At 37.2% G+C, this 14,162-nt stretch overlaps 1 protein-coding gene across 10 annotated transcripts in view; it reads left to right on the top strand.

Moving 5' to 3' along the window:
- The window catches only part of HACE1 (HECT domain and ankyrin repeat containing E3 ubiquitin protein ligase 1), a 132,653-nt gene that overhangs the window by 44,914 nt on the left and 73,577 nt on the right, over positions 1 to 14,162 (top strand). For 7 of the 10 annotated variants that reach the window (XR_004672101.2, XM_034962610.3, XM_034962609.3 and 4 more), the window contains one exon: positions 4,054 to 4,136. The exons of the other annotated variants lie outside the window; for them this stretch is intronic. Coding sequence is in view for 6 of the 7 variants with exons in the window: in XM_034962610.3 (XP_034818501.1) it covers positions 4,054 to 4,136 (83 nt within the window). In the remaining variant the exon portion in view is untranslated. The remainder of the gene's footprint in view (positions 1 to 4,053; positions 4,137 to 14,162) is intronic. 10 annotated transcript variants of the gene reach the window in all.

Genomic DNA, 14,162 nt, shown 5'->3' with positions numbered 1-14,162 from the left:
AGCTGAGATCATGCCATTACACTCCAGCCTAGGAGACAGAGTGAGACTTTGTCTCAAAAAAAAAAAAAAAAAAATTTCTTCCACCAGATACCCTAATTCATCTCTTTCAAGTTTAAAGTTTCACAGATCTTTAGGGCAGGGGCAAAATGCTTCCAGTTTCTTTTTGCTAAAGCATAGCAAGAGTGATCTTTACTCCAGTTGCTATTAAGTTCCTCATCTCCGTGCGAGATCAACTCAGCCTGGACGTCATTGTCCATATCACTATCAGCAGTTTGATCAAAACCATTCAACAAGTCTCTGGGAAGTTCCAAACTTTCCCACATCTTACTGTCTTCTTCAGAGCCCTCCAAACTGTTCCAACCTCTGCCCCTTACCCAGTTCCAAAGTCGCTTCCACATTTTCAAGTGTCTTTATAGGAGTGTCCCACTCCTGGTACCAATTTTCTATATTAGTCAATTTTTCACACTGATATAAAGAACTACTTGAGACTGAGTAATTTGTGAAGAAAAGATGTTTAATTGACTCAGAGTTCTGCTGGCTTAACAGGAAGCATGACTGTGAGGCCTCAGGAAACTTACAATCATGGTGGAAGGCAAAGGGGGAAGCAAGCATCTTCTTCACATGGTGGCAGGAGAGAGAGAGAAAGAGCGTGAGGCGGGATGTGCCACACACTTTTAAACCATGAGCTCTCATGAGAGCAGCAAGGGGGAAATCTGCCCCCATGCTCTGGTCACCTCTCACCAGGTCCCTCCTCCAATTCAACAGGAGATTTTGGCAGGGACACAAATCCAAACCATATCACCCTCTAAACCTAGAAATAATCTTAGTGTCTCTCCCATGTTTGATCTCCATATTCTAGATTCCATATCTTCTATTATGGTTTATTCTCTTTCTTTGGAGGAGGATATGCTTCAGTAGCTTCTTGAGAAAAGGTGCATTGAAGGTAATTTTAAAAATCTTATTAAATAGTTAAACATGTTTTTTATTTATAACCATCTATTTGAATAATAGTGTAGTTGGCTATAGAATTCTGCATATAATTTATCTTACAATTTTGAAGGCTTTTTACCTTTTAGATTTCTGTGTTGCTGTTGAGAAGTTTTAATGCCCACATGATTTCTGTTTATCTCTGGAATCTTTTATCCCTGATGTTATCATGAAATTTCACTTTGACATGCCTCGTTGAAGGTCTTTTAATTTAATAGACAAGACACTTGTTGAGCCTTTTAAACCTGGCACCTGATGTCTTTCAGTTCTGGGAACTTTTTTGGTATTATTTCTTGGTTATTCCCCTTTGGTCCCTCACCCCCTTTCTTTTCTTTATTCTTATTTTCTGCAGTATGTCTCCCTTGATTGATTCACAAATTTTCTCATCTTTCCTATTTTCTACTTTGTCTTTTTATTCTACTTTGTAGAATTCCTGAACATTTTCTTTTTAAACTTCTGTTGAATTTTTATTTATTGCATTGTATTTTTGATTTCTCATTTCCTAAATGTTTTCTACCCAACATCCTTTTATCATTCCATGGTATAATTTCTTTTCTGTTCGAGGTTATCAGTTACTTTTCTAATTTTTGTTGTTTTCTTTGGTTCCCTTTACTGTCTTTGTTATTCTGAGTTTCATTTTTCGGTTTGTTGTAATTTTTGTTTTTCAGGTTAGAGGCCTGCTTCAGTTGTATTTTTAATATTGTCTGTTCATTCATGTGTAATGGTGAGGCACTCAAATGTTGGCTGGAAGCGTTGTGTACATGAGTTGAGTTTGTTGACTACTTGGTTTGACTGTACACCAATGTTTCTTGGTCTCAACACTGTTGATATTTTGGATCTGATAATTCTTTGTTGTGGGGGCTGTCATCTGAATTTTAGGATATTTAGCTGCATCCCTGACCTCTACCCACTAGCTGCCAATAGCATTTTCCCTTCCCTGGTCATGAAAATAAAAAAGTTGCCTCATGTTCCCAGGGCAAAATTTAACCTTGGTTGGGGACGACTGCTATAGACCCATTGTCCCGAATTGGGCTGTTTCTTTATTTTTAATTTTTGTTTCTTTTTAGAGATAGGGTCTTGCTTTACAGATAGCGTCTTGCATGCAGCACCATGCATGGCTAATTTTAAAATTTTGTTGTGGAAATGGGATCTCTCTAAATTGCCTAGGCTGGTCTTGAACTCCTGGCCTTAAATGATCTTTCCACCTTGGTTTTCCAAAGTCTTAGGATTACAGGCATGAGCCACCATGTCTGGCTGAACTGAGCTGTTTCACTGGGGACTTTCTAATGCCAATATCTGTAAGATTCTTTTCTGATGCAAGTCTTGAGAGGACGCTTTTAATTCCTTCTACTTGAGGTTTTTAAGCCTGCCTGCTGGATTTCTGGGAGCCTAGTTGGAACATGGAGGCTGGAGGTTTTCACTTAATTTGTTGTTTTCATGATGGCTCCTCATCTTTGCTCTACCTGTGTGTCTTGTCTCCCAGTCCAGAGCCTCCCTGTTCACTTTGTGCAGAGAATAAACTTCCCATCTTCTGAGACAGTGTAAAGAGGGATAGTAACTAACTGGATAGGATGGGAAGAAAGGTCCTAGGGGGAGAGTCTGTTTCTTCTATTGACTTTCAACTATTCCTCCTATTTTTAGCTCTACATAACCATTCCTATATTCCAAGGTACCTGGTACTTCCAATTCCTCTATTCCTTTTTTGTTTTCTTAATGTGTGTGTTCTGTAGTAAGAATTGAGTTGCTTATTGTTGGAATCCCCATTTGTGGGCAGTTAGACTTCAGCTTTCTTTGATCTGCTAAGTCAGTTACTATTTCTCCATTTGCTTGCTATCTTTCCAAAACTTACTGACTTATCCAGTATGCTGTTGTTTTCTTTCTTGTTCTTCCTTTGGGTGTTTAGTTTTATTATTTTACTGACATTGTACTTTGTTTAAAAGCGGCAAAAAAGATGAACAGATGTGTTCAATCCAGAAGTAATAAGCGTCTAATTTCAAACTATTTTGTTTTTTTTTAGGCATGGGGTCTTTCTCTGTTGCCCAAGCTGGAGTGCAGTGGTGTAATATAATTCATAGTAGCCTTGAACTCCTGGGCTCAAATGATCCTCCCACCTCAGCCTCCTGAGTAGCTAGGCCTACTACTATGATGTGCTGCCATGACTAGCTCATTTTTTAATGTTTTTGTAAAAATGGGGTCTCACTATGTAGACTAAACTGGTCTCAAACTACTGGCCTCAAGCCACCTATTGCCTCATATTTTATGTTTTTACATTTTCTTCCTTTTTGCAGGAAAAACTCAAATGAGGATTTTAGGAATAAAACCATGAAAGTTTTTTTTTAAAGGTTTTCAACTGGGCCCTGTCCTGTCCTTAATCAACAGATATGTATTTTTAAGATTTTATAGTAGCGTACTCTCTCTTAGTATGAGTCAAATGATTGGAGGAGTAGAGCTTAGGGGACTAAGTATATATTAATGGCAATCAGTGAAATTGAGCCTGTATATGCTACTGTTAATAGCAAAAGGGCTTCTTAGCTTTTTAAAATTTTATATTTTAATAATTATGCTCTTGACTTTGGGAAAGTTATTATTCTGGTGCTTAGTTTTTTAGAGGTGAAAAGTTCTGGTATTTAAAGCAATTTAAATTCAAGTATCTGAAGCAATAGGGTCCAATTCACTAGCCACATGTGGCTATTTAGATTCAAATGAGCTATAATTAAATACAATTAAAATTTTAGTTCCTTAGCTGTACTAGCCACATTTCAAGTACTTGGTAGCCAATATGTAACTACTGACTACTTTTGATACAGTGCTGCTCTAAAGACTCCCAGATTAACACAGTTTCTATTACACTGATAATTCCACATATATGTGTGTTGTGCCTGAGAAACTTAGAGCTTACAAAAAGTTGAATTTGCTCAGCCATAGTAATTGTCACGTGCCCACTCAGTTCCTATGTAAAGCTTCAAGTTGTGGGAAGAACTTCCCTTATATGGATTAAAATTGTGGTAATTGTATCTTTTGTTTGATTCCTCTGGCTTTACTTTTAATTATTTTTTTCCCCCTCAGACAGTGCAGTGCTTGCTAGACAGTGGTGCTGATATTAACAGGCCAAATGTATCAGGAGCAACTCCATTGTACTTTGCTTGCAGGTATGATATTTTATATTTCCAGATGCTATATATACTGATATATATATATATAAAGAAATATATATATTTCCAGATGTATATATACTCTATTTCTAGACACACACGTTTCTGTGTATTTTCTAAAGCTCTCTTGTTTTCCCACAAATATGCTGTCTTTTAAGAGGAAGTACAATCTCTTTTTTAAGATGAAGTATTATGGTTCTATTACTTAACTGTATGAGGAAAAGTATTTTCTGTTATATTTAATTGCCATTGCTTTTATGTTACATGTGGAGCTCTTGATTTGCTTGATTACTTCAATTTTAGACTAAGTACTTATTAACAAAAGATAAATCAGTAATCTGGTAATTCCCATCGTTTACTGTGTTATGTAACCAGGTCATTTCCAGTGGGATAAGCTGTTGGAATATATCTTGATCCAGAGCCATGTCTTTTCTTTCTCTGTATCTATAACCAAAAAAAAATCTTGAGTCAGTCTTGTTAGATATTGTTATACATTAAGTTATTTTTGTATTTCTTTATTGGTTCATTTTCTTGACGTGTACATTTTGTTCACTTATTCATGTATTCGGCAAATGTTTAGTTAACGCTCACTGTGTCATGCATTGTTGTAGGTGTGTAATACAGTAATAAATAAACTCTAGTCCCTAAGGAGCTATCAGTATAATTATACACATGCTGTCACACCCACACACATATGTAAAAATATATACACACCTATATATTATGTATTATGTAAATGTAGTTTGCAATTAGCATCAGTTCATAGAATACTATAGTGATTCTTCTTTTTGATTTAAATTGTATGAATTGTAATATTTATTTAGGCCTTCATATTCCGATATAGAGCTCTCCAGAAAGTTCCTCTCTTCTTCTTTTTTTCTGTTTTATATCATTTTATTGGAAGTTGGTTTTAGGTTGAAAGACCAGCTTTTTTTCTTGTTTAGCTTCTTGTTGGGGTCTCTGATGTGCCTTTGATGAGACCAATTCAGATCATCTATTTAACAACCCTGTATTAGAATTCAGGGGCTTCTGGGTTTCTAGACTTCCAGATCTTTCTGATTCCAGCCATTTTCTTGCATTATATTTATGATTTGGTTGCTTGGCTAGAAAACCAGTTCTTTCCATAGTGTCCTGAATTTATGAATAATATCATCATTTGATTCCCTGTAATCATGTTGTATCTTGAAGGGTTATCTTTAGATCAGACCTTTTTTGAACCTCCAGATTTGAATGTCCATCTGCCTGTTTAACATCATCACTTAGAAGTACCACAGAATCTCACATATTAACATGTCAAAATACAGCTTCAGATTTTCTTCCTCAAACCTTTCCCCCAGTTTTTCCTCATCTTAATCAATAGAAACCTTATTGTCTCAGTTGTTTAAATTAGAAATAATTAGGTTATTTTTTATTTCTCTCTCTCTCTCTCTTTGTGAACTTGGAATTTATTAGTAAGTTCTGTAAATTCTACCTTCAGAATATGTTTGGAATCTGAACTTCTAACTCAACCAAAACCACCTTAATGTTGTTACCTTTTGCCTAGAGTACTGCAGTAATCTCTTCACTGGTCTCCCTGATTCCTATGTTGTTTCCCTCCAATCTCTTCTTTCCTCAGCAAAGTGATCTTAAAAAAAAAAAAAAAAAAAAATCTGCTCTTGTTACTTTGTGTTTAAGCCTTGTATATAAAACTTTTCAATGCCTCGTTGTTACATTTTAAATATAATTCAAGTTCTACCTTGGCCTGTGAGACCTCCATGATTTCACTCCTGTTTAGCTCACTGTACTTGAACCACAGTGATTCTCTTTGCGTTCCTTAAATGCAACCAACTCTTTCAGCAGGCTTTTCTACATGGTATTTGTTTTGCCTGAAATGTTCTTCCTTAGGCTTTTTACAGGGCTATTTCTTATTCATGTTACTGCTTAATTAAGTAACTTTTTAGGAAGGCAGTTCCTGACCAATCTAAGCAGGTCGTTCCCCAGATTTTTGATCGCAGTATCACAGTCATTTCCTTCATAGCACTTCCTATTTTGTAGTTGTTTATTTACTTGCTTATAGTCTGTCTCCCCTACATGCCTAAAAATTCAGTGAAAGCAAGAATAGTGTTTATTTTACCACTTTATGTCCAAAGTGTAGTACAGTGTTTTGCACTTAGATGCGTAGTAGATGTTTTTGAATGAATGCATCACTATGAAAAATATCTTATAAAAAACAATGCCATTTATAATAGTTAAAATAGAGACATGTTAGTGTTGTGCAGAACTGGGATATCCCTATGGTTAGTCTGAGCTTAGGGATATGGCAGAAGGATTTTTAAGAAATACTTTCTCCTAGTACTGTATTCCCATCATTTAGTTTTAATCTAGCAAATATTAGATCTTTTTGAACAAAGATGGTTAAGCAAGTCTGTGATGAAATGTGACACCAAAAAATCATTGTTGTAGAAGAATAATAGATATGGAACATGGTTCTTCTGCAGGCACACTTTTAATTTTACTTGTGATATCTTGATACAGGTATAAATTAAAAATATAAGTTATTCCCAATGTGTTATTTCTGATAAATGAAAGGGAAAGGAATATAGGAAATAGAACAAGTTAACCCCCAGGACAAATTATAGGGCTCTAAGATAAAGGTTAAATGGAATGTATAGTTTTTATTGGTTGAGAAGTATTACTAAATATAATATATCATATTCAAGGGTCAACTACTGAAACTGTTTTCTTTGTATTTGAATTTTGCAATTAAATTTAGAATGGTATTAAGATACAGGGGAAAGAAACTAGTTTGTGTAGGCAGGTTCAAATCCCAGCACCAGAGCTATAAAACATTAGTCAAAATTCTTGATCCCTGAAGCTTTGTTTGTTTGTGAAATGGAAGTGCTGATATCTGCCTGGTGAGATTATTGTGAAGATTAAATGTGATGGCTTCTGTAAAGCATGCTGTAGAGTATTCAACACTTAGTAGTTGATAGGTGCTCACTAAGTTCTGACATACTTCTTTCACTCTTCAGTGAGCATAAAGTCGTGTTGTCCTCATTTAATTTAATTGCTCTACAGGGTTTTCTTTTGTTTCTTGTCTAATTCTAAGCACTTTTTTTTTTTTTAAGTTTTTGAGACAGAGCCTCAATCTGTTGCCCAGGCTGGAGTGCAGTGGCGTGATCTTGGCTCACTGCAATCTCTGCCTCCCGGCTTCAAGCGATTCTCCTGCCTCTCCCTCCCGAGTAGCTGGCATTACAGGCATGCGCCACCACACCCAGCTAATTTTTATATTTTAGTAGAGATGGCGTTTTGCCATGTTGCCTGGGCTGGTCTCGAACTCCCGACCTCAGGTGATCTGGCTGTCTCATCCTCCCAAAGTGCTGGGATTACAGACGTGAGCCACCGTGCCTGGCCCTGGGCACTGTTTTATAATGTAGTGTTTCTGTGAGTCTTTTTCAGATGGATTTTGACCTAAAATTATGATAGAAAGGGTTTTCCAGCCAGTTTTCTTCTCTGGATACTCTGGACAGGACATTATAACTCATGTAAACTATATAACTAATTAACTCATTCTTTCTATCATGTAAAATATAGGCACACATTGATTTTTTTTCCCCCTGCCATCTTTACACACCTTTAAGTCTTTTATATGACTTCTACCAATATTTCAAATCCTGAAATTATTAGATTGGTTTTATATTCAATCCTTATGTTCTCAGTTCCTTCAACTGAGTTCTTCAAATAAAGGTTGGGATGTATAATGGTTTTCAGGTATTTTCTGTGTTTGTAGATAACTTTTATTCTATTAGGAAAAGCAAGGTTTAGTTAGAGTTGTATAGATACAGTAAATTAGTAAGATGTTAATGGAGTTTTAGAGGTCTCTACTAGAGTCAGAAAGGGCTAAGATTTAGAACATGGATTTGTAGCTACTGCGAAGCGACTCGTTTCAGTTAGAGTATTCAAAATCAAAGTAGCCATATAAAAGAGTTCTTAGACTTGGCCAGGCACAGTGGCTCACACCTGTAATCCCAGCACTTTGGGAGGCTGAGGCGGGTGGATCACGAGGTCAAGAGATCGAGACCATCCTGGCCAACATGGTGAAACCCCGTCTCTACTAAAAATACAAAAATTAGCTGGGCGTTGTGGCGCACGCCTGTAGTCTCAGCTACTCCAGAGGCTGAGGCAGGAGAATCACTTGAATCTGAAAGACGGAGGTTGCAGTGAGCCGAGATTGCACCACTGCACTCCAGCCTGGGCAACAGAGTGAGACTCCATCTCAAGAAAAAAAAAAAAAAAAAAGAATTCTTACACTTTAAATTGTAAACTTTCAGCATAGGAACGGACCTTTAGAAAATACAATCTGTTTCATACGCCATTCCCAATAATATTACAACTGTCTGGACTATTTATACTTATGCCAAATTCTCAAATTTATAAGGATGAAAGAGTCCAAAGTTAGGGGGCTGAAAGTGTTTGAGAAATCAGATCTAAGTGCTTTAGAAGCCACCACAAGTTTCTTATTAGTTAAATTTTTGTTGACTTCTTAGTTTTCATAAAATACATTGGCAATTTCTTGAAGAGAGTATTATCTCAATCAATATTAAAAAATTGAGACTATCTCAAAAACAATTAACTTCATTTATAAAGAATGATTATTTGTTGAGTACTTTTTTTTAGTTATTTAAACTGAAAAATCTTTTATGCAACACTCTGAGCAGTCTGAAAGAGGATCGTTGTAATTGAATTACAGGTGAGGCAGTTGAGCCCCTAACTGCGTTGTGCAGATTTTGTATGTTATTAGCTATTTATTGTTTTTAAATCTATTTTAAAAATTATTCTTATTTTAAATTATTAGTTTTTAGAGACAGGGTCTTGTTCTGCCACCCAGGCTGGAGTGCAGTGGCGTGTTCATAACTCACTGCAACCTCCAACTCCTTGGGTCAAGCAATTCTCTCATCTCAGCCTCCCAAGTAGCTGGGACTATAGATGTGCACCACCATACTGAACTAATTTTTTAATTTTTATTTTTAATAAAGTCAAGGTATGTCATCCAAGCGGGTCTTGAACGCCTGGCCTCAAGTGATTCTCCAGTCTAAGCCTCCCAAAGTGCTGAGATTACAGATGTGAGCCACGACACCTGGCCCTTAATCTGTTTTTGAAATGAAATGCCAACTGAACATAAATGAGATTTCTGTGTAGTTTTAGAAATTACTCCAGCTTTCTAAAAATGTTATAGTAGTATTTCTTTTTCTTCATGCTGATTATCCTTTTTTGTTATATATGGCACAGAGTTATTTTGAGGCTTTATTATTTACCTTGTGTATTGAACATTGTCCTGCTTATACATGGTGATCTTGTCTGTTCATCCTGTCTGATCCCCAGTCCATTGTTCTCATAGCACATATCCTCCTGTGTATGATACCATAATTTTTTTGAGTACTAAATTGGTTTTTTTTGTTTTATTATTATTATACTTTTAAGTTCCAGGGTACATGTGCACAATGTGCAGGTTTGTTACATAGGTATACATGTGCCATGTTGGTTTGCTGCACCCATCAACTCGTCATTTACATTAGGTGTTTCTCCTAATGCTATCCCTCCCCCAGCCCCCTGACTTCCCGACAAGCCCTGGTGTGTGATGTTCGCCGCCCTGTGTCCAAGTGTTCTCATTGTTCAATTCCTACCTATGAGTGAGAACATGCGGTGTTTAGTTTTCTGTCCTTGGGATGGTTTGCTGAGAATGATGGTTTCCAGCTTCATCCGTGTCCCTGCAAAGGACATGAACTCCTCCTTTTTTATGGCTGCATAGTATTCCATGGTGTATCTGTGCCACATTTTCTTAATCCAGTCTATCATTGATGGACATTTGGGTTGGTTGCAAGTCTTTGCTATTGTGAATAGTACTGCAATAAACATATGTATCCATGTGTCTTTATAGTAGCATGATTTATAATCCATTGGGTATATACCCAGCAATGGGATGGCTGGGTCAAATGTATTTCTAGTTATAGATCCTGGAGGAATCACCACACTGTCTTCCACAACGACTGAACTAATTTACACTCCCACCAACAGTGTAAAAGCATTCCTATTTCTCCACATCCTCTCCAGCACCTGTTGTTTCTTGACTTCTTAATGATCGCCATTCTAACTGGCGTGAGATGGTATCTCACTGTGGTTTTGATTTGCATTTCTCTAATGACCAGTGACGATGAGCATTTTTTCATGTCTGTTGGTTGCATAATTGTCTTCTTTTGAGAAGTGTCTGTTCATATCCTTTGCCCAATTTTGATGGGGTTGTTTGTTTTTTTCTTGTAAATTTGTTTGAGTTCATTGTAGATTCTGGATATTAGCCCTTTGTCAGATGAGTAGATTGCAAAAATTCTCTCCCATTCTGTAGGTTGCCTGTTCACTCTGATGGTAGTTTGTTTTGCTGTGCAGAAGCTCTTTAGTTTAATTAGATCCCATTTGTCTATTTTGGCTTTTGTTGCCATTGCATTTGGTGTTTTAGTCATGAAGTCTTTACACGTGCCTATGTCCTGAATGGTACTGCCTAGGTTTTCTTCTAGGGTTTTTATGGCTTTAGGTCTTACATTTAAGTTTTTAATCCATCCTGAATTAATTTTTGTATAAGGTGTAAGGAAGGGATCCAGTTTCAGCTTTCTGCATATGGCTAGCCAGTTTTCCCAGCACCATTTATCAAATAGGGAATCCTTTCCCTATTTCTTGTTGTCAGGTTTGTCAAAGATCAGATGGTTGTAGATGTGTGGTGTTACTTCTGAGGGCTCTATTCTGTTCCATTGGTCTATATCTCTTGGTACCAGTACCATGCTGTTTTGGTTACTGTAGCCTTGTAGCATAGTTTGAAGTCAGGTAGCGTGATGCTGCCAGCTTTGTTCTTTTTGCTTAGGATTGTCTTGGCAATGAGGGCACTTTTTTGGTTCCATATGAACTTTAAAGTAGTTTTTTCCAATTCTGTGAAGAAAGTCATTGGTTGCTTGATGGGGATGGCATTGAATCTGTAAATTACCTTTGGCAGTATGGCTATTTTCACGATATTGATTCTTCCTATCCATGAGCATAGAATGTTCTTCCATTTGTTTGTGTCCTCTTTTATTTCGTTGAGCAGTGGTTTGTAGTTCTCCTTGAAGAGGTCCTTCACATCCCTTGTAAGTTGTATTCCTAGGTATTTTATTCTCTTTGAAGCAATTGTGAATGGGAGTTCACTCATGATTTGGCTCTCTGTTTGTCTGTTATTGGTGTATAAGAATGCTTGTGATTTTTGCCCATTGATTTTGTATCCTGAGACTTTGCTGAAGTTGCTTATCAGCTTAAGGAGATTTTGGGCTGAGACGATGGGGTTTTCTAAATATACAATCATGTCATCTGCAAACAGGGACAGTTTGACTTCCTCTTTTCCTAATTGAATACTGTTATTTCTTTCTCTTGCCTGATTGCCCTGGCTAGAACTTCCAACACTACATTGAATAGGAGTGGTGAGAGACGGCATCCTTGTCTTGTGTCGGTTTTCAAAGGGAATGCTTCCAGTTTTTGCCCATTCAGTATGATATTGGCTGTGGGTTTGTCATAAATAGCTCTTATTTTGAGATACGTTCCATCAATACCTAGTTTATTGAGAGTTTCTAGCATGAAGCGCTGTTGAATTTTGTCGAAGGCCTTTTCTGCATCTATTGAGATAATCATGTGGTTTTTGCCGTTGGTTCTTTTTATGTGATGGATTGCATTTATTGATTTGCATATGTTGAGCCAGCCTTGCATCCCAGGGATGAAGCCGACTTGATCGTGGTGGATAAGCTTTTTGATATGCTGCTGGATTTGGTTTGCCAGTATTTTATTGAGGATTTTTGCATCAATGTTCATCAAGGATATTGGTCTAAAATTCTCTTTTTTTGTTGTGTCTCTGCCAGGCTTTGGTATCAGGATGATGCTGTCCTCATAAAATGAGTTAGGGAGGATTCCCTCTTTTTCTATTGATTGGAATAGTTTCAGAAGGAATGGTATCAGCCATTCAGAGGAATGGTACCAGCTCCTTTTTGTACCTCTGGTGGAATTCGGCTGTGAATCCGTCTGTTCCTGGACTTTTTTTGGTTGGTAGGCTATTAATTATTGCCTCAGTTTCAGAGCCTATTGTTGGTGTGTTCAGAGATTCAACTTCTTCCTGGTTTAGTCCAATTTATTTGTTTCTTCTAGATTTTCTAGTTTATTTGCATAGAGGTGTTTATAGTATTCTCTGATGGTAGTTTGTATTTCTGTAGGATTGGTGGTGTTACCCCCTTTATCACTTCTTATTGTGTCTGTTTGATTCTTCTCTCTCTTCTTCTTTATTAGTCTTGCTAGCAGTGTAGCTATTTTGTTGCTGTGTTCAAAAAACCAGCTCCTGGATTCATTGATTTTTTTGAAGGGTTTTTTGTGTCTCTATTTCCTTCAGTTCTGCTCTGATCTTAGTTATTTCTTGCCTTCTGCTAGCTTTTGAATGTGTTTGCTCTTGCTTCACTAGTTCTTTTAATTGTGCTGTTAGGGTGTCGATTTTAGATCTTTCTGCTTTCTCTTGTGGGCATTTAGTGCTATAAATTTCCCTCTACACACTGCTTTAAATGTGTCCCAGAGATTCTGGTATGTTGTGTCTTTGTTCTCATTGGTTTCAAAGAACATCTTTATTTCTGCCTTCATTTCGTTATTTACCCAATAGTCATTCAGGAGCAGGTTGTTCAGTTTCCATGTAGTTGTGCAGTTTTGAATGAGTTTGTTAATCCTGAGTTCTAGTTTGATTGCACTGTGCTCTGAGAGACAGTTTGTGATTTCTGTTCTTTTACATTTGCTGAGGAGTGCTTTACTTCCAATTATGTGGTCAATTTTAGAATAAGTGTGATGTCGTGCTGAGAAGAATGTATATTCTGTTGATTTGGGGTGGAGAGTTCTGTAGATGTCTATTAGGTCCACTTGGTCCAGAGCTGAGTTCAATTCCTGGATATCCTTGTTAGCCTTCTGTCATGTTGATCTGTCTATTATTGACAGTGGGGTGTTAAAGTCTCCCATTATTATTGTGTGGGAGTCTAAGTCTCTTTGTATGTCTCTAAGGACTTGCTTTATGAGTCTGCGTGCTCCTGTGTTGAGTGCATATATATTTAGGATAGTTAGCTCTTCTTGTTGCATTGATTCCTTTACCATTATGTAATGTCTTTCCTTGTCTGTTTTGATCTTCCTTGGTCTAACGTCTGTTTTATCAGAGACCTGGATTGCAACCCCTGCTTTTTTTTTTTTTTTTTTGACTTTTCGTTTGCTTGGTAGATCTTCCTCTATCCCTTTATTTTGAGCCTATGTGTGTTTCTGCAGGTGAGATGGGTCTCCTGAATACAGCACACTGATGGGTCTTGACTCTTTATCCCGTTTACCAGTCTGTCTTTTAATTGGGGCATTTAGCCCATTTACATATAAGGTTAATATTGTTATGTGTGAATTTGATCCTGTCATTATGTTAGCTGGTTATCTTGCCCGTTAATTGATGCAGTTTCTTCATAGCATTGATGGTCTTCACAGTTTGGCATGTTTTTGCCATGGCTGGTACCTTTCCATGTTTAGTGCTTCCTTCAGGAGGAGCTCTTGTAAGGCAGGCCTGGTGGTGACAAAATCTCTCAGCATTTGCATGTCTGTAAAGGATTTTATTTCTCCTTCACTTGTGAAGCTTAGTTTGGCTGGATATGAAATTCTGAGTTGAAAATTCTTTTCTTTAAGAATGTCGAATATTAGCCCCCACTCTCTTCTGGCTTGTAGAGTTTCTGCCGAGAGATCCGCTGTTAGTCTGATGGGCTTCCCTTTGTGGGTAACTGACCTTTCTCTCTGACTGCCCTTAATATTTTTTCCTTCATTTCAACCTTGATAAATCTGACAGTTATGTGTCTTGGGGTTGCTCTTCTGGAGGAGCATCTTTGTGGCGTTCTCTGTATTTCCTGAATTTGAATGTTGGCTTGCCTTGCTAGGTTGGGGAAGTTCCCCTGGATAATATCCTAAAGAGTGTTTTCCAAC

The sequence above is a fragment of the Pan paniscus genome, chromosome 5 (assembly GCF_029289425.2).
Source record: "Pan paniscus chromosome 5, NHGRI_mPanPan1-v2.0_pri, whole genome shotgun sequence".
NCBI lineage: Eukaryota > Metazoa > Chordata > Mammalia > Primates > Hominidae > Pan > Pan paniscus.
The sequence above is the reverse complement of the archived record's forward strand: the minus strand, read 5'-3'. Positions and strand labels throughout refer to the sequence as shown.